The sequence below is a fragment of the Astyanax mexicanus genome, chromosome 8 (genome assembly GCF_023375975.1).
Source record: "Astyanax mexicanus isolate ESR-SI-001 chromosome 8, AstMex3_surface, whole genome shotgun sequence".
Classification (NCBI taxonomy): domain Eukaryota; kingdom Metazoa; phylum Chordata; class Actinopteri; order Characiformes; family Acestrorhamphidae; genus Astyanax; species Astyanax mexicanus.
Genome location: NC_064415.1, coordinates 28852088 through 28872563, shown reverse-complemented (window position 1 = coordinate 28872563; position 20476 = coordinate 28852088). Strand labels below are relative to the sequence as shown.

At 34.8% G+C, this 20476-nt stretch overlaps 2 protein-coding genes across 4 annotated transcripts in view; both read right to left on the bottom strand.

Annotated features, from left to right (window-relative positions):
• The window catches only part of rpl34 (ribosomal protein L34), a 220970-nt gene that overhangs the window by 125261 nt on the left and 75233 nt on the right, over positions 1–20476 (bottom strand). The window lies entirely within an intron of this gene.
• Positions 471–19819, bottom strand: etnppl (ethanolamine-phosphate phospho-lyase). The gene is made up of 13 exons (XM_022678299.2): positions 19665–19819; positions 18381–18499; positions 16915–17074; positions 11288–11362; positions 9499–9592; positions 7840–7956; positions 6188–6270; positions 4797–5022; positions 3948–4102; positions 2212–2301; positions 1941–2071; positions 1789–1859; positions 471–1612 (listed from the first exon to the last, which is right to left on the bottom strand). Exons 1-13 carry the CDS (start codon positions 19721–19723, stop codon positions 1520–1522), a joined length of 1473 nt encoding a protein of 490 aa, XP_022534020.2. The 5' UTR covers positions 19724–19819; the 3' UTR covers positions 471–1519.

Sequence of the window (20476 nt, the reverse complement as noted above, 5' to 3'; positions counted from 1 at the left end):
AAAAAAGATGCAGAGCTTTCAGACCTCAAATAATGCAAAGAAAACAAGTTCATATTCTTAAAGTTTTAAGAGTTCAAAAATCAATATTTGGTGGAATAACTCTGTTTTTTATTCACAGTTTTCATGCATCTTGGCACATTCTCCTCCACCAGTCTTACACACTGCTTTTGAATAACTTTTTGCCACTCCTGGTGCAAAACGTCCAGCAGTTCAGCTTGGTTTGATGGCTTGTGATCATCCATCTTCCTCTTGATTATATTTCAGAGGTTTTCAATTTGGTAAAATCAAAGAAACTCATCATTTTTAAGTGGCCTCTTATATTTTTCCAGAGCAGTACATATACATATCTCTTTTTAAGATCATTCAGAACACAGAACACAATTTGGTAAAATCAAAGAAACTAATAATCTTTAAGTGGTGTCTCTTTTTTCCTGAGCGAGCGATAGAAAGATAGACAGACAGACATAAAGTGTAATTAAAACCATGGTAGCCATGGTAGTACTTTATTTTACAGTAAACATTTAATAGGTATATCTGTAAAAACCTCAAGCAATGTTGATACATATTTATCTCCCAAAGTACCTTCCCAATATTTGTCTAAAATACTGTATATTTATATATTAAAGTGCACACATAGTGTTTCTTGTAAAAACTGCACAATTACCTCTTTGGAGTAATTATTGTATTGCACATCCAACGACTGATGTACATACTATTATAAATCCAACATACAAAATACCAAACATTACTTTTTCATTTCTACATAATGAGCTAGTAAACGAGTACTTTCTGAATTTATATAAAGTAAAGACACTATTCCCTTAAGAATGATTAAAGCATCTGTAGAATTTCATTTTCACCTGAGATTTATCTTTAGTAATTATGTGGCAACATAAATAACTTCTTTGCCTCACCATTAAAATAACTACACTGACATGCCAAAAGTCATGGAATATACATGGGATATGTTAGATATAAGTTAGGAGGTGTTAACTTAGGAGTGGTTTGAACACTGGCCAACATGCTCATGGCAAGGTGACGAGAATTAACTAAACAAGAGTAGGAATGAAGCGGCAGATGGATAGTACATTCCATTTCTAATGCAAGCATTCAACATTCCTTAATCCACAGTGTCACTGTGAATAAATCATAGAGGACATGATTATTGTGCCTTGTGGTGTCTGGCTAGAATCATCTGACTCTAGCAGAATTCACATCCACAGTGCAGCAGATCCCACAGACACATACTTCAGGTCAGAGCAGCATTCTTTAGCTTTTATTTTTTAGCTTTTATGAGATATAGGAAAAATCACGAGACTTGGGGAAATAAGTAACTGCCCCATGACTTTTGGCATGTCAGTGCAAATTTGCCCTAACATATACACAAATAAATTGTTCATGTTACGTAACATTCATTTAAATTGTCTTGTACATGATAAATACATTAAAACATGAAAGTACCAAAAATTGGCCTTGATCTAGAAGCATACATTTTATGTTTAAAGAACATCATAGTCCATTATGTTCTTCGTCTTTTGTTAGTCTTTGTTATGGAATGGATATCGGTGGTGCCATTTGAATGGATCTCATGTCCATTTTCTTTCAAGGTTTCCTGGAAAATTAAAAATATGATTGTTAAGTATTTCATACTGAAAGAGTATGTCATACAAAAATAAATATATAGTAAACATTAGATAATAGCAAGTTTTAAAAACCCTATATATTAATAACTGACTATGATGAATTACTGAGCCATTATAACTATAAGCTATTTAACTTTTCTCTTACCTTTCTTTTGCTTGGAATAGTTTCAGGGTCTTTGTCGGCAGGCATACTGAGGTCCGACGCCTTCTCAAGGTCTTCAAATAGAAGCATAAATTAGATATTATAATAAGTAATGAGATATAAAAAAGATAAATACATAAATTAGTAGCTGTTACCTGTAAGAATCTGGTCGATTTTGTCAACTGCCAAATCAGCGTCCTCTGTGGTGAAACACATGGGTGGTTTGAACTTCAGGACGTTGCGGTGCGGCCCGTCTGCGCTTAATAAAATCCTCTGGTCTTTTAGTCTGTGTGAAAAAAAAAAGCTTTGTTTTTTCCATTCGTTATGTAATACCTGTTTTATGTACTTGTTTAATGAAGATACAGCTATGAGAATACAGACTCACAAGCCTTCAGGGCATTAGTGTTTAAAAGCAGCCTCCCTTACCTGTATATGACAGTCTGAGCTTCATCTGTAGCAGGAGTTCTCTCAATCCGGTTTTTCACCAGCTCCACTCCAACAAAAAGGCCACGGCCTCTGTAAATCACAAAAGCTGTCATTTTTCATTCTTTTAACAGCTAGGAAAAAAAAAACATTTGGTGATATTTCTTTTAAAGAAACAAAGAAAGCTTTGGAGAATGTTAGGAATTAAAAAAAAAAACAGGATCATCATAGACAACCTTTAGTCTCACTTGGGTGAAGTTGATGATTGACAGGTCATTTTCACAGACAATTCTGATCCTAGACAACCTTTATTCTCACTTGACTAGAGCTGATTGACAGAAAGATCTAGAAAATGTCATTAAAAAATATGGGATTATGAAATGTTATGGGAACAAGCAATGGAACTTGAGTATAGGATATACTTTGTACATCAAATTGTAATATTTCTTTTTTTTGTATTTCATATTTTCCCTTGAATTTGAAAGGTCAATTACCCCACCCACTCACTCACAAATACCCCACCCACTCTATACCTAGTAATGCCCCAACACAAGGAGGGTAAATACTAGCTAGTCACTGCCTTTTTTTAAACCATGCAGCATCACTGGGTATCCAGCGCAGGTGTGCTGAATGATATTACAGTTGGAGTGATGAGTGGTAAGATTGCCATCTAACCACCTGTAAAGTCAGAATATTTAAAGAAAAAAGGTCATAATTTCTATTTCACTCAGAAAGAGCAAGGACAATTGTGCTCTCTCTGATTCCGGCTGCTGACTCTGGCAAGCAGCATAATCCAGGATTTGAACTGGCAATACTCAGATCGTATTGGCAGCGATAGCTTATTCTGCTTTATTCTGCAGAGCCCAAAGGTAGAGAATAAAGTTGCAATATTTCTTTTTGTAGATTGTATGTGGTTTTAATCACAATTTACCACACCCACTCGCAGAGCTGTGGAGGACAGGTCATTCCACCAGTGGGCTACTTCCAGAAAGTGGCACAGTATGTACCATCAGTCTGATTCATTTGATTGTGAAATGCCCTCAACACTAGGAGAGTGAACACTAACACATGTAAAGTAATCCATAAAATAAAGTCATAATTTATTTTTATTAAAATAATGTTTTAAAAGAATATGGCCAATATTATGGCCAAAGAGTTTGCTAACAAATAGCAACCTTCTTATGTTAAAGGTGCAATATGTAATATGTTCCTACAGGTCTGTTTACTTTAGGTTGCCTTTTACTGACATGATGTAGGCTCTGCAGCTGGTTATAAAATAAAAAAAGCATTTTTCAGCTCACAACATCCCACTATGTAAGATTGAGTCATTTCTATTTCTTTTACTTTTGGGAAACATTCATTTAACAGGAATCTTTTTATAAAAAAAAACAAAAACTTATTGTTCCTTTAAAATAAAGGATGCTGATGACAATAAAGAAATACTCAATATTATGGCCTATGAGCACCATACTAATATTAGTATAAAAATGCTGAAATTTCTGTTCAACTACATTTATTCTGAACATATTACAACTTTACTCGTTCATTATTATGACTATTCTCAAAGTCAACACTTTTATTTTTTTTATAGTGGACCTAAAATGAAGTCACAGAGCTACCACAATGTGGTAAGGATCTGTGTCTTTTACAGTTAATTACTGTGAAGTAATGCTCCTTCACTCCCCCTGGAAAAAAACGCAGTGTACAGGAAATGCTGATTAAGCAGTTTTAAGCCTAACCTGATATCTCCTATTAGAGGATGTTTCTGTTTGAGCTTCTCCAGCAGGTCAGTGAGGTATCCTCCTACTCGCAGGGCGTTACTCTGGAGAGCTTCCTTCTCAATCACGTCCAGCACCGCTAGCCCAATAGCACATGATACAGGATTCCCACCAAACTGCAGATACACACAGAGACATTCTTCAGTCAAAACAGGGTTTAAATAAACAGAGAATTTTATAAATATTTAGAAGACATGATTCATCCAATTCTGGTGAATGCAGTATTCATAATATTAAGCCTTAACTATAAATAGTTATAAGCAAGTGATAAATTGAATCAGATAGTTACTTAAAATAGAATATTCCACTGAAAGCTTAGAAGTTTTTTTCTTCTCCTGAAACGGATAAATTGCACAAGAGTGATAATAAAAGAAGACAGGAAAAAAAGGCAGATGTCCAGTTGTAAACCTATAAGTCTAAAATTATAGGGAATCTCTTTGGATAGCAAAGAACATAACCAGTTTGTATTATACTTATATTGTACACCAGTGTGTATTATCTCATAAAATGATCAGGGTGTAATCAGATATTAAGGAACATGATACATTTAAGGCATTTCTCTTTAAAATGACATGTTAAGGAGCAGAAATATGTTTTTAATTGAGTATTCGAGTGAGTATTTAAGATAGGTTAAGTGATTCAGACTAGTGCTGGCTAACGCTGTCATGCTACAGTATGCTAACATGGACTGCTATTAGTAACGAACAAGCAGAGAGGCCACAGCAGTTTACCTTTACCTCAGCAGCAACCAGAATAACAGAAACATGAAGATTATGAACTAATGTACAATGAAAAAAAAAGGTTTCTCACTGTATTAAAGTACTCCATTCCAGATGACATGAAGCCTTCAGCCACCTCTCTGGTAGTCACTACACAGGAAATCGGGTGTCCGTTTCCGATTGGTTTGCCCATTGTGACGATGTCAGGCACAAAATCCTCCCCTTGTAGTTGGAAGGCCCAGAAATGGCTGCCAACCCTTCCAAAACCGACCTGCACTTCGTCCGCAATGAAGAGCCCTCCTGCTTCTCTCACATGTCTGTAAAAGGTGATTTGTGATAGACATATTAAATCTTCGAGAGTACAATGTTTTAAATACATGCATTTTGATCACAGTGGAAAAGTGCAAATTTCTGAACACCAGCACTAAAATCTACACAGTCCCGTCTGAATATTATAATATATTTTATTATCACCTCCTCTTTTTAACACATTTTGTATTTCTTTTTTTTTATCCCATTTTCTCTCAATTTACATGGCCAAATTCCCAACCCACACATTAGGACTCCCCCATCACTAGTAGGGTGAAGACTAACACATGCCTCCTCCAACACACGTAAAGTCAGCCACCGCCTCTTTTCGAATTGCCCTCATTTTGTATTTCTATAATCACAGACTATAGTCCTTATGTTTTTTTTGTATACTTTACTATCCTCCATTCATCTTGTTCTTTAATAGGCACAACTCCACAGACCACAAAAGAGCAGCTATTATTTGGTGGATCAGATACAGCAGCTGGAGTTTTTAAACACTGTGTCCACTCACTGTCCATTCTATTAGACAATCGTATATAGTGGCCATTCTCTAGTCCATCATCAGGGCTGACGGCAAGCTGTTGGCCGAAAATATCTGGTTGGTGGACTATTCTCTGAGCAGCAGTGACAATTGGGTGTTTAAAAAACTCCAGCGGCACTGCTGTGTCTAATCCACTTACATGAGCACAACACACACTAATAACACACCACCACCATGCCAGTGTGACTAAAGAACTGAGAATGACCCGAACATAGCTGCTCTGTGGTGGTCCTGTGGGGTCCTGACCATTAAAGAACAGGGAGAAAGGATAATAATAAATTATGCAGAGAAACTGATGGACTATAGACTGAATTAAATAGTCCTATATAAAATGTGGAGCTAAAAAACTGAATGGTCACACTAGACAGTGTATGTAAAATTAACGTGCTTTAGACACAGAAATGCAAACATGGACTCTGGCATTCACAATCTGTACAAACACAGAGCATCCGTCATGTTTAACCTTCAGCGTTCAGATTGAAACTATGATTATTTAAGAATGCTTCACATTTGGAGAAATGGGCCAATGTTTTAAACCTTGTCCAGTGTTGTAATAAAATAATATTTGATATTTAAAGGTGGGACTACACATAAATCACAATCAAATGAATCAGACTGATGGTACATACTGTGCCACTTTCTGGAAGTAGCCCACTGGTGGAATGACCTGTCCTCCACAGCTCTGCAGTGACTCAGCAATAAACGCAGCGATCTACAAAAGATAAGGTTATGTAAGACCCCAAATTCCAACAAGTCCAAAAGGTACCCCAGTTGTGACAGTGTTCTAAATCATCTCAAAAAGATATATATATATTTACAGCTCTGGAAAAAATTAAGAGACCACTTCAGTTTCTGAATCAGTTTCTCAGATTTTGCAATTTATAGGTATATGTTATAATATAGTATAGTATATATAGTAAAATTAACATTGTTATTTTATTCTATAAATTCCTAATAAAAATATTGTCATTTAGAGCATTTATTTGCAGAAAATGAGAAATGGCTGACATAACAAAAAAGGTGTAGAGCTTTCAGACCTCAAATAATGCAAAGAAAACAAGTTCATATTCATAAAGTTTTAAGAAAGGGTTCAGAAATCAATATTTGGTGGAATAACCCTGGTTTTTATTCACAGTTTTCAAGCATCTTGGCATGTTCTCCTCCACCAGTTCTACACACTGCTTTTGGATAACTTTATGGCACTAGTGGTGCAAAAATTGAAGCAGTTCAGCTTGGTTTCATTCTTAAGTGGTCTCTTATTTTTTTCCAGAGCTGTATATACATATATGCAACAAAGAGTGAAAAACAGAGATAAAGGAAATACACATAATAAACCAAGATTCAAGAGACATCATTTAAAAAATAAAACATATAATATATGATACAATAAAAATCAGTCCAAAATCAAATGATTTAAATACATATGCTTTGTTGATTCACCTCCATCTTGCTTTTAACATGTACATTCATGACTTTGCTTCTAAAAGTCTGCATGAACTGACCCTTCATTCGTTAAAGGTCAGAAACTGAGAATTGGTTTGATTTGGGCAACCAGAGCTATTGCTATGAGTCAGTAAACAGTCTGGGAAAAGAAACAGTTAAAAATAAAGCAGAGGTAAAGGAAAGGGAAAGAAGACAGTGTGAAATATGATGATGTGAGTGGTATTGCCTTCTCTGATCTATTATTGGCACAAGTGACACTGTAGATCAAGGAATGTTAAATGCCTGCACAGCTTCAAGAATGGAATCATGCATCATGTTGCCTTTCCATGAGCACAGTGGCCAGTATTTAACCTCACTCACAAAATAACACCTTACAACTTATAAAGGTATGGGCATTCCAAAGTTGTCCCTTTGATGAAGGTAGCATTTCATGATTGATTTACATACTGCTGTTTCACAACTTTTGGCATGTCAGTGTTTGTTTTACATGTGTGTGTATGTATAATTTTACATTTTATGATGAATGGAGCAGGAAAAATACTCCAAAATTGCTTGGCATCAAATTTTTGTTTTGTTTTTGTCTTCCTTTAAAAGTACTATTTTCTAGATGCACATTTTTCACATTAGAAAATTCACGATGTACTGCGTAAGGTTATTGTTAAGGTTGACATTTCATTGACATAAATATTCCATAATATAATAAGTTTGAACATGTTTGACATAAATATTTCATATTATAATAACAGTTGAACATGTTTATGATCATTTACCAAGCCAGGACTTTAAAAGTAAAACCTCTAATGTAAAATTTATCACTTATAATACTTGTTTAGCATACCTTGTGCCCTTTTGCATGAGCTTTCTCAATGATGTCTTTAACATCATCTGCATAGGCAGTAGCAGGGTCTGGGTGGTCTTCCCTGTATTTTCCTCGGTAGATGTCTGGACTTGGAGCCTAAAAAGCACATATCAATTTAGAGGTGACTGACAATTTTCAAGACATAAGCTCCAAAAATTCTAACAATTTTATATAAAAACAAATGAATACAAGATGAGGTTTTACAGTGTAGTACAGCAAGTATTATGTGGTACTGGGAATTAGGCATTTAAAATAATATAACTGCAGGGTGTTAACTGCAGTTATGTAATTGTGTTCGTATAAATGTTATAAATGGTTGTATGAACTTGGCTGTTGAAATGCTTTGGATGCAAATGTCTAATAATTGCAATAAACTTCAAATCAAATTATGCAAATCATGACCATATTGTTTGCTTATTTACATTAAAACTATGCAAAAAAAGATGAGAGAAAAAGTCAAATCTGATATTATTCCACATTCAGCTCCAGAAATGGAGTGAACAAAACCATTGGTAGCCCAATTTGGAAACACACATCCTTTTTTCTTTTCTGTCCATGTTCAGGGTGGTTAGCTATGGTGCCTGTTCTGTACATGCCACAAATACAGCTTTAGGGCAGAGACAGTGGTTTGGAGGTCGCACATTTGCCTTTCAGTGATGAGGTCTTGGATTCAAGTCCCTATCTGGTTGAAGTTGCCATGTTTCCCCTTGTTCATGTGAGCTTTCTCCATGACTCCAGTTTCCTCCCATAGTCTAATAACACTGTGATCAGGTAAACTGGATATTGGATATGTTGAAAAGGATATGTCTGTAGTTCCAGACAAGTATTAGCACTCTGCCCTTGGTGAACCCGCCTAGAGCTAGTGCTCAATGCAGGCCTCCAGGTGGACAGTCATTTCTGGCTAAGAGTACGCTGTGTGCAATTGGATGCTGTGTCATTTCATTTGAGTATAATGGAGTGTTGATTGCAAAGTGCCATTTGGGTTATGGAAATATGCTGTGTAATTTACATTCATTCGTTTTAATCAAATTTAAAGAAGCATCACATGATCCTGATGCAAAAATTTCTTATACTTTTGACCAGGTGCCAACATGTGTATGATGTTGTGTGGAATAATATCAGATATTACTTTTTTTTTGTTCCAGTTCCAGTGCAAACAAAAAAACAACAACATGTGAATACCAAAGCATTTTCTGCAAGAAGTGCAGGGGTGTCAATATTTTTGGCCATGCCTCTATATGAACATATGTTTTGACTGTTGACAAGATGAATGCAATGAACACTGTGTTCCACTCGATCTCCCAAGTTAGGGAAAAAAAAACCTGAGGAGTCGTCTAGGCCATGCAATATTCAACAAGTATTCAATGGAGCAAGACGTAACTGAGAGCAAGTTTTTTCAACACAAGCATTAACCTGACCGCTGGTTGCGGTTTTACAGTAATTGAAACAAAGCAGTGCTGGATTACAGTACTGACACAGTACGGCTGGATGCCATGATGACCGCAGTAAATATTTTCAGCCTGACTTGAGAAAAAAAAACAAAAAAGAGAGAGGGTAACTGAAGCCCAGAATATCTGCCTGGCAGTCAGCTGATGGGTGTGTGTGGGGTGTGTATGCGAGTTATCTTTCAGTACTTACCACATGCACATGCTGACTCTGCTGTGGGTGTGCGAGCTGGTGAAACTTGTAAGGGCTGATATCGATGAGTGACGACACATGGCCGTGATAGGCACTGCAGGAACAGCACAATGAACATTGTCAAGAACTGAATGCCCAACTTGTAAACAAAGAATAGAGCAAACTGCTGTTATGTGAGGCGTGTCAGATAGCAGATCTTTTTCAAAAAGACCAAAATCCATTTATTTTCAAGCCTTATCCATAAGAAATCAAATTATACTACTTTCAATGTGCCTGTTAAACTTTAAAAATATAAAAATTGCTTATTTAACTATGAGAGTGCATATCCTGAATAAACCGCAGAATGGCTGCACAGCTGAATGGAAGGCGTGACTGATGGACAAATAACAAACAGTGAGTGTGGGTAGGCCTGTCACAAAAACTATTTGTGTGCATGATATATTGTCCCAGAAATTAATGTGATAATCAATATTTTTTTTTATTTAAGACCATTTTATGCTGCTAAAATAATGATATAACAGTATAATAATACAATTACATAGTTTTAAAAAATAATACATTTTTTAAAGAATATTCAGACATTCAAATTGAATTACTACATAGTTTAAATATCCTAATAGTAATAATATTAAATCAATTGAAACTGGTGTCTCATTTTATTTAAGCTGACATTTCTGTAGACAAGTCCATACATTGTAGAATACAGTAGGTCAATAATGTAATGAAGGCCTATATCTTAAATACATTAAATCAAAAATAATAAAAATATCGTTTTTAAAACAAAGTTGACATACAGACTAATTTACATGAATGGACTTCTCCTCGAAAAGCAACATTATTGAGAGTGTGTCCATTTATTGTATGATAATTGGATAATCGTAGTTATTGTGACAGGCTTAAGTGTGAGTAAATATAGCTGTGGATTAAAGCTAAAAAAGTACATGCAGTTTAGAGGCTGTGGGGACACAATAACTTGAGGGCTTAGACATGTGCAAAAATGACTGGGAATAAAAGGGAGGTATTTGGAACAAAAAATGTCAAATACATAATTGTGGGTCAGTATAGCTGTGAATTACAGTGTGGGCATCTATCCTGAAAAAATGGCAAGAACGAGAGTAATGAAAAAACAAATACACAAGTGTGGGCCAGTATGACTGTGGATTAGAACTTGTAATAAAAAAACACAAGAGTGTATTTGTTCTCGGGAGTCTGTACGGTAGATGGATGTATGTAAAAGAGTGATTCGAGGATTAGAATAAATCCTAAAACATTTAATAGATACATACATATTAAAAGTAGCTGAATACAATCTCTCATCAAACAATCAGACCAAACAATGTGAAGCTTAAATGGTGTTATTATATTACAAAAATATCCCAATTATAATTATGCAACAATTCCTTTTATACTGTATCTTGCATGTACTGTAAGGTTTGAGTCTCGCACAGCATGACTCAGCATCTTTCTACGAGCTGTAAATAAGAGATAATGAATTTAAAATTGCAGCAAGCCTTATGTTATCACTATTAATTACTGCCACTTTAAGGGTAAACTCCATTTGAACTTCCAGGTGGTTATTGGGCGTAATGCTCTCTACTATCATTCCACATCAAGCCAGTCTGAATAAATAGCTGATTCAGTGCTTTTGTGGTCAAAAGCAGACACAAGACACTGGGCAGGGTTAATGTGTAAGCTGATAGCACTTCTCAGTGCTTCTATAAACCTGGTTACTCTTTAGGAGTGAGTGTAGAGAGAAAACAGACAGAGATGCGCTGTGGTATTGACTTACTTATCCAGCGTGATGATGTCTCTGTGGCCAGTGTACTGCCAAGCCAACCTCAAGGCCAGGTCGTTGGCCTCAGAGCTAAAGGTCAAAGGACAAGAATGCAGTGTAAGGGTAAAGAGTCACAAAGTCAAAAGAGAGGAATGCAGTGAAATAGTAAAGACTGGCAGTGAAACATTAGCTTTTAATCAGAACTTCTAGATTTAGCTACTCCCCTCAGAAAAGACATAACTCTGAATAGCTGACTGCTTTTATATTTAATGTAGTGCACATCTGATCACTTTATGTGGCTTGAGTATCAGAATTATATCTGGATAAGGCTAAACCACATGAAAATTCTAGTGTGAACGCACCCAATATGCATTTGAACCATTTTATAGCAGTTCAAATGCATCTATATTTTTTCACGATGCATTCGACAGCTAAATTCAGTAACTCTTCCCAGTACCAATCAAAATTGTAGTAATAATTGCCGTGCAGCAACAAAATTAACCTATTCTATGATTTTACCACGTCTAAAATCTTATGCTTAAAAAGCAGAATACATTCCAAATATTAGGCACCTAAAGTGACTAGGTGTCACTTTCGGTACCAACATGAGTTTTTTCTTTTTTACTGCTACACTCTGTAATGTTTTTCTTAATTGCCAGTAAAATTACAATAGTGTAATTATTTTGTCCAGTAAAGTAGTCTGGCAGTGGCTGGGCCAGGCTGGCTTCACATGTATTGGAGGAGGCATGTGCTAGTCTTTACCTTCCTTGTGTTGGGGCATTACTAGTGATAGGGGTCCTAATGAGTGGGTTGGGTAATTGGCTGAGCAAAATTAGGGGAGAAAATGGGGAAAAATAAGAAAAAAAAAAACAGTGAGCAAACCAGAGGCAAGGAAAACTCCCACAAAGCTGACAGAGCAAACCTTAGAAGAAGCAATGACTTACAAGGGAGGACCCATCCTCCTCTGCATTACTCATACAGTATGTCTCTAAGCAAACCCATATAACATGATGTCTTTTAAAATGAAATTAACAGATATTTTATTTGTGTTTTTTATCTAAGCTACTTCTTTTGTATAATTTTCGTGCTTGAGAACCTCTTTGCAAATTTGAGCAGAACAGTGCAAGTGCTATAAACTGAGCATGAAACCTGCCAAAGCATCTGATCAGAATGTTATAAAACGCATGGAAAATTCCTTCCTCCTGGAACAGACACTTCACAGACTGTTTTTGCATTTTCCGGTTTTCCAAAGGGTAACAAAAAAATACCTTTTTCAGGCAGGATTACAAAAGCCTGGAACTGACTGCAGTTTTGAGTACCTATTCTAACACTACTGAGAAAGCCCTGAAGAAGATATTTTAGTGCAATAGCCCAGCCATGCCTAAACGGTGTGTTTTTTGAAGTTTCAGTCTACTGTCAATTTTGAACAATTATATACCGATTCCAATACGATTCCAATATCACTGTGCATTACTTATTTGTCCAGGAAGAATTCCTACCATAGTTTTGAGCACAAAACACCATATTTGAAGCATTTCTTCATTTTATATATAACAATACCTAAAAAATCAGGTATTGTAAGTAGAAATATAAGAAATATAAGCCTAAACAAAGCACATTTTATTTGATTTATGTATTTAATTTTTTTTTTTTTTTTACCAAGTCAATTAAAAATGAATGAATAACTAATTTTTCCCAAAAAAGAGAAATGGTTGATATATGGTGATTCGTCTTACCTCTCGTTAAAAGCTTTGCATTTATGCTACTCTATAACCAAATTTACTCAGATGAATCACTGGCTTTACCGCAACAGACCAGTGTATGATAAATGAGTGTCTTCACAATGTAACTAGCTTTACCTCTTATTAACTGCTGGACCAAGCATTTCTGTTCAAAGTCCTAAAAGTTCAACTAAGCATGAGAGGGACAAATATGCAGGTTTTACTTTTACTGATGCTTTGTTTTGGCTTTTGCTTCCATACTTAAAGAGAAGTGTAAGGTCTAAAAATCAGATAAAACAAATTGATAAAGCGTGAAAAAATTAATTCCGTAGTCATATTTTTAGTCCATGTATAATTTTTTACTGTGTTATTCTCTGGTTTCTCAGTACGTGAATATGTGAAAACAGAGCGAGTGTTTAACACAGCACCCTCAAGATTGTAACAAAACACTTTTTAAAACTGAAAGACTTCTAGCTGATGTATGTTCATAAAGTTTGAGTTCTACATGATGTTTTCCTCAATACTTATTGGCTGGTTGCAAAGCAATATCAGATTGCTGACAAACTCTGATGTTCTGCAGTAATCAGATTTTAAAGTGTGTGTAAATGCACTTGCTGTCAGCTGAATGAAATTACATTTACGTAGTTTGTAGAAACCCAGGGATGCTTTAAAATTGTGATTTTTACACCCAACCATTTCCACTCAACACTCATCCATACAAACACCAGTGAGAAACAGCAGACAATCATGCACAGCATAATCTTAACCGGAAACGACCGCCCACTTGTATCTGGCAGTCTGTGGTTTTGATCCAGTAAATATCTGTGCATACAGACAAACTATAGCTTAGATTCTCTGCACAAGCCCCAACCCTACCCGACCTAAATTCCGGCCGGGTCGGGCTGAGATTACCCACCACTGTCCTCAGGCTGGGTCTGTTTTTTAATGCTATCTTTTTTTTTATATATAAAGCTATGATGTGATAATCACAATATAGCTTAGTAACAAATTAAACTGTTTTTTTTTTAAATAAAAGTAGCACAAGTTAAAACATGATAATCACGCAGCTCTGGGACGCACACGTGAGCTACTCCACTTTGTTCGCACTTGACTTGCAGCGCTGTGTGTAGCTGTACTAGACCTGTCACAATTATTGCAATATCGTTTTATCGTACAATGAATGAACATGACCTCAACAATTTTTGATAATCGTGTTATCATCTATTGTGTTTATTTGTATGTTTGTTCACATACATAACAGTGAACAGTATTTTAGTCAATCATGCTTCAATAACTCCATAGACACAGTTTGGACCAAAGCAGGTGAAGAAATAAGTATATAATTCCCAAACTAACTATAGTAAATGATTGATTAATTCAAAATTTGTCTTTGAATGTAGTCTTTAAAAAGTGTAGAATTGCTTTTTATGCTATTCTGTTATCATTATGTCAGTGAGATTTATTAGTCTTAAAATGACAAAAATATTGTGTATCACAATAATTTCTGGGACGATATATCGTCCACAAAAAATCCTTATTGTGACAGATCTAAGCTGTACTTATTTCTTATATTTAAATAATACATCTATGCCTTTTCAGTGTTGCAATGTTAATTAACATAATTCAAAACATATTTCGTTTATTTAAACAGCCCAAATTAGTTTTTAAAAAAGCTCAGTTTTAATGATCTACTTACTAAAAAAATGACGAGTTTAAATCGGGCACGGGCTCATAATGACAGTTTATGGGATGGGTCGGGTTGGGCTCGGGCAGAACGTGCACGGGCTCGGGTCAAATTTAAGCTCTAAGCCAGACACATATTTATCCACATACATACTTACACAAGACACACACAGGCACCTGGACAATGAGTATCCAATTTTTCTGGACTGCCTGTTCTGCATGTATTTACACTACAGTCCAGGCTACTGGGAGTTGGCCTGAAGCCAGTAAGCATGGGCGGGAGACATGCAGATGTTCAGCGATTGGCTGAGAGTGCATGGGGTTCACTTTCTCTTTGCACATAAATCTATTTCGTAAGGCTCTGTCTGGCCTTTGGAGCAATATAGATGCTATTGTAAGGACTTGGCATTTGAACTGTGAATAATTTGCATGTCTATTTCTGAGGTCAGCAACAGGGCCACTAGCACGCTGTGAACCCTTTTAAAATGTGCTCTCTATAAACTAGATAAAGATAACCACCTTAAACAAATCAGGGTGAATTATAGTTTTACATTTATTTATTTATTAAGCAAAGGTTTTTAAACATTTATATGAACTTCTAGGGGTTATGTGTTTATTTAAAGCACTGTTTAAAAAAAGGGCAATCAGGTTTGAGTTTAGCATGTCTAGCAGTCTAGTGTTTAAACAAAACAATGTCACCACACAGGTTTTGTGAATATGCTATGCTTTAAGCAAACGAGATTTTCATTACTCCACTTTGAAGTAGCTGCTATTCAAATGAAGGAGATTCATAAACCTTTTTCTCTTCCAAGTATTGGTTATCCAGAAATAAACATGCACACAGCATGTTAAATAATATGTATAATAGAAAGGACCTAAATAATACTAAATAATACTGTCACTTAAGATATTATCCCTGTTAATCATGGGTGTGGCAGTATCATAGTATTCAGTGCTTTCTATATGTCTTGGAGGTCAACAGGTTTATCCTCTGAACAGACTACAGTTCAGAGTCGAACAACTTAAGGTACACTTAAGAAATGAGGCACCAAACCCACAGTTTGGTGCCAACCATGTGCTTACAGCCACAGGCGGGATAAAGGGGGAGGCTAAATTCCATTACACTGCTGTGCACTGGCTATAAACAGATTATCTTAGTCTTACAACTAAAATAATCATACAACTAAAATAACAGGGCATCTGTCTGTGAACTGGAGCTTAATTGTAAGTGATACATGCAGCAGGACAACAACTCAATTACAACCTGTAAGCTAAAATATACTGATTAAGCAGTAGAAATGTAACATTTTGGAACGTCTAGACCAACAGATGAATTTTGTTCCTCAGTGCTGCGGCAGTACCTCTTATATCCTGCAGTATTGATATACAGAGTGGTGGACGATAAAAAGGTAAATGTAATTCATCACTGTACCTATGTAGTTGTTTTGTGTATGTTTATTTTACGGAAGAATTTATATTTTAAATTACTTTTTATTTTATCTGCCCTACATTTTAATCTAATCTAATATCTTACTGTTACTTTACTACATAACTTAAATCTTTTTATCTATACTTTTTGGCTAATGTGCACTTAAAAATGTAATGTCAGAATGGAACAAGCATAAAACAAACCTAGCAATCCATTCACAGATCTAGCTTTTCAGCTTTAGAGGCAGCTCTACACTAATGTGAATTAATACCTAATTTTACAGTGGATTCATTTCTACTGAACACAATGTACCTGCTTGTTTTTTGTCATAGGACAAACAACTCTTTTAATTGAAATGTAAAAAATAATCACCCTGTCTCCAGTTTTCCCTTGCCACATTCGTCATTGTACTTTCCTAAAAGGTTCTCTCTGTAAAAAGATTGCTTGTGACAACAAGCACTATAAAATGCATTTCAATTGAGCTGATTTTGCATCACATTTAGTGTTTAACATCCTTTTTTTTACAGAGATCCTACCTCTAATTATAGCTATCGTTACTGTATTAATTACTTAACATTTACCTACTTACACGAAAAAACTAACTATCTAAAAAAATAAAATTTTTGACAAACATTCCTAGGTCATACAGGGAAATATGAGCATCTAAGGTCTGTTTTTATCCTCCCCTGAGGGAAAAGTTATGTTGGGTCATGTCTCAGTAATGGATTCTCAACATGTTGAAGTATTGAAATCTCATAACATAAACACATGTGCATTCTCACACTCCCATGCTCTGTAAAGAGACCTACCCTGAGTTGACGAAGTAGCAGACAGAGAGCTTTTCAGGAAGAGTGGCCTGGAGACGCTGGGCATACTGGACAAGGTTGTCGTGCAGGAAGCGAGAGTTGGTGTTTAAGAGCTCCATTTGCTTGGCTCCAGCTCGGACAACATCAGGATGACTGTGTCCCACTGAGAACAAACAATGAAAAGAAGTCAAGGTACTGCAGGAGAGAGACCTACAGTGAGATCCTAGAGGCGGCTTGAATTACTAGTGCCACTGGTGCAAATAGTTCTATTCTGCCTTCCTTTGTAACTTACCTTCCTTTTCACAGCTGTATTATTAGTGTAGTTGGATTATATTGAAACAACCTATGTCTTGATATGTTTAAAAGAAATGACGAAACACAATACAATATACCATGATAAAAACCTTACTAAACTATCATTTTACTGACTCAGTATTTATTTGTAACACCAAAACCACAAAACACGTGCTTGATGGTGTTTCACTGAATCAGAAAACAGAACAAAACCATTTCCACACAAACAGCCCATGCTGATTCTTTTTTTTTATTATTAAATCACAAACAAATAGTAACTTGTGTAGTTGGTATGATATTATGAAATATGTGTTGTATATTGCATAAGAATATATCAATATTTATAATATATATAGATAATATAATTATATGATCCGATGGTTAAGATGTATTTTAACATTTAGTAATTGTGTTTGTCTGCTTTAATGACAGTGTGCATGTGAGCTGCATAGACATCCGCATTCATAAATCTGATCAACAGATCAAATCCACCAAGAGTCAACTGAGCTTTAGCGGAACGATTAAGACTTTTTCGTATAAATGCATTAAATGATCACAAATCAATACCAAAAAGCCCTTTATTTATTTATTTATTTATTTAAATTACATACATTTCTTATTTTCATTATTTTTTTGTACTATGACTTTTTAAATTATAAAATGTTTTGCATGTTTTATGTATAAATAAAATCATGTAAAATATCAGCTTTTTTTAATGGAATTTTTAGTACTAAGCATTTAGTTAACATATTGGATATTGTATTTGCAAGTATAATAACACTATTATTATATTATATATACAGTATTATAGTAATACTATATATATATATATATATATATATATATATATATATATATATATATATATATATATGCCACATATAATACTTATTTAAAGTACTGTTACAGTTATATACTGTCCTAATCTATTGTTGGAAGATGTTTTTTTTTAAGTTTTTAAAGAGCATAATCTGTGTACGTGTATTGCTGAAGTTCAGTACTCATGTTCCTCAATTGCTTGTTAATAAAGAGTGCATTAGCCAGCTGACAGGTGTAAATGGCTGTAATAAATGTCGGTGCAGTCTTTTGACAGAGGATGATTTACAGCTGAGGGTGTGAAAGAGGTGGAAGAAAGATACACCAATTAGGGCTATAAGTGTGTCCTGCCTACCTACCATGAGCCACGTTGTTGATGCAGTCCAGGTACTGCTCGTCTTTCTCATTGTACATGTACTGTCCTCTAGCTCGAACTATCTTGATGGGGTCATGGCCGAAAAAGACCTTGCAGGAGGGTCTGGACATGAGAGTGTAAGAGGAAGAGGGCGAGAGAGAAAGAGAGAGAGGGAGAGAGAGAGAGACTATGTTACATTATACTATTAGGTAACACATACAATAAGGGCACATTAATTAACAGTACTTATAACAGAATGTCTCAACTAATTATTTATAGACACATTATTAAAAACTAAAGACTGAATTAATTAATATTTACAACATTAATAAGCATTAAAGACAAGGAAAAGACAGTTTATTTCTATATCACCCTACACTCAAAGGCAATTCAAAGTGCTTTATAGAAAGATTAAACAATGTTAACTTAAATGTAAACAACAATAACATGATATAAGACTATATGAAACGAGAGTTACAAGTCATTACTAATAAATCAATAAAAGTAATGAAAACGAACTAAAATCTAAGAACATAAAATGAAAAAATAATGAACATGAAATTTAAGACTTAAAGTGATAAAAAATTTAACTACAAGAAATAAACTACAAACTACTAAAAGTTTGGAAATCACAGGTAAACAAATGTTTTCAGCTTGTTCTTCAGCTTGTTCTTAAAAGCGTTTTTATAGTTGTATACATAAAATTAGTATTTCATTTTTAAAATGTGTCAACTTAGTTTTAACTATAGTCAATAATAATAATAATAATAATAATAATAATAATAATAATAATAATAATTAGTTAAGACAAGAAGCTACTTAAACATTCAACTATGTTTATTTTTTGTTGTAAGTGCTGTTATGTAAGTGCTGTTGTGACCCTTATTATTTTAATATAATACACTGCATTAGTATAAACCTTTCTTCTGTAAGTGTAAAATTACACATAATATTTTTTTTCAAATAATAAGTACATTAAGAAAAGTCTGAAGCATCAGTTTTCTTTTTTTTGTTATGTTTATCACAGTGTCTAGTTTTAGGCACCTTTAACATAGCATAAAGGCATTTACTGAAACATTTTAGCCACATTAAAAAAGAAAACATACTATTCTTAGAAATTAAAGCTTTAGAGTGACACTATATGTGCTATTTATTGTATAATTGTTTGTGAATTAAGAGACATTGTGTGTAGAAAAGTCTTTCACTCTTAAAAAAAAACAGAAACAGAACATTAACAGTCGCTTTATAGCAGCAGAGGAGTAAAGCTAAATGCTGAAGGCTCTCTTACCCAATGTGCTTCTTCCTCAGCTCGATGGTTTTCTGTTTTTTGAAAACTTGCGTTGCCATTGCTGCAGCTTTGAGCTTCCAGACAGTACAGCAGCAGCTCTCTCCCTCTGCGAGCCGGTCTGAGTGTGTGTGTGTGTGTGTGTGTGTGTGAATTGTGTGTTTGTGATAGGGCTCCTGGAGCTGTCCACTCCTCCTCCTTCACCTCACACAGCCGACAGGCGGCGCTCATGTGTTCAGATCTCTGAGGAGTCAGTTACTGGTACTTGGGTGAAAAGTCTGCTTTAGGCTAGAGGTGGGCGATACTGGGAGTTTTAGTATTGATCCAATACCAAGTAAATGCAGGGCCAGTACTGCCGATATTGATTATGATACTTTTTAATATTTAAGCTTCATAGATCCAAAGGACCCAAAACACCTAGGATAGAATTTCGCCAAACATTGTATGTGACAACAAAATACTTTATCACAATCAACATTTTTGTTTAGAAACAATGGAACAGTAACAAAACAAAGTTTGCCTTAATATTAAGGAAAAAATCTTAAGGACAAACCACAATACAAAGATTAAATAAAAAATTCTCCACCCACTAGACATCTTTTCTAGTTTTTTTCTTTCTTTGTTTCTTTTTTCAAATAAAATTGTTCTTAAGAAAAACAAACAAAAAAAGACATTTTCTGTGCAATTCTTTTATTTTTTCTTAAATAAACAGAGTTAAAAAAAAAAATATATATATATATATATATATATATATATATATATATATATATATATATATATATATATATATATATATATAAACGATTACACGTGAC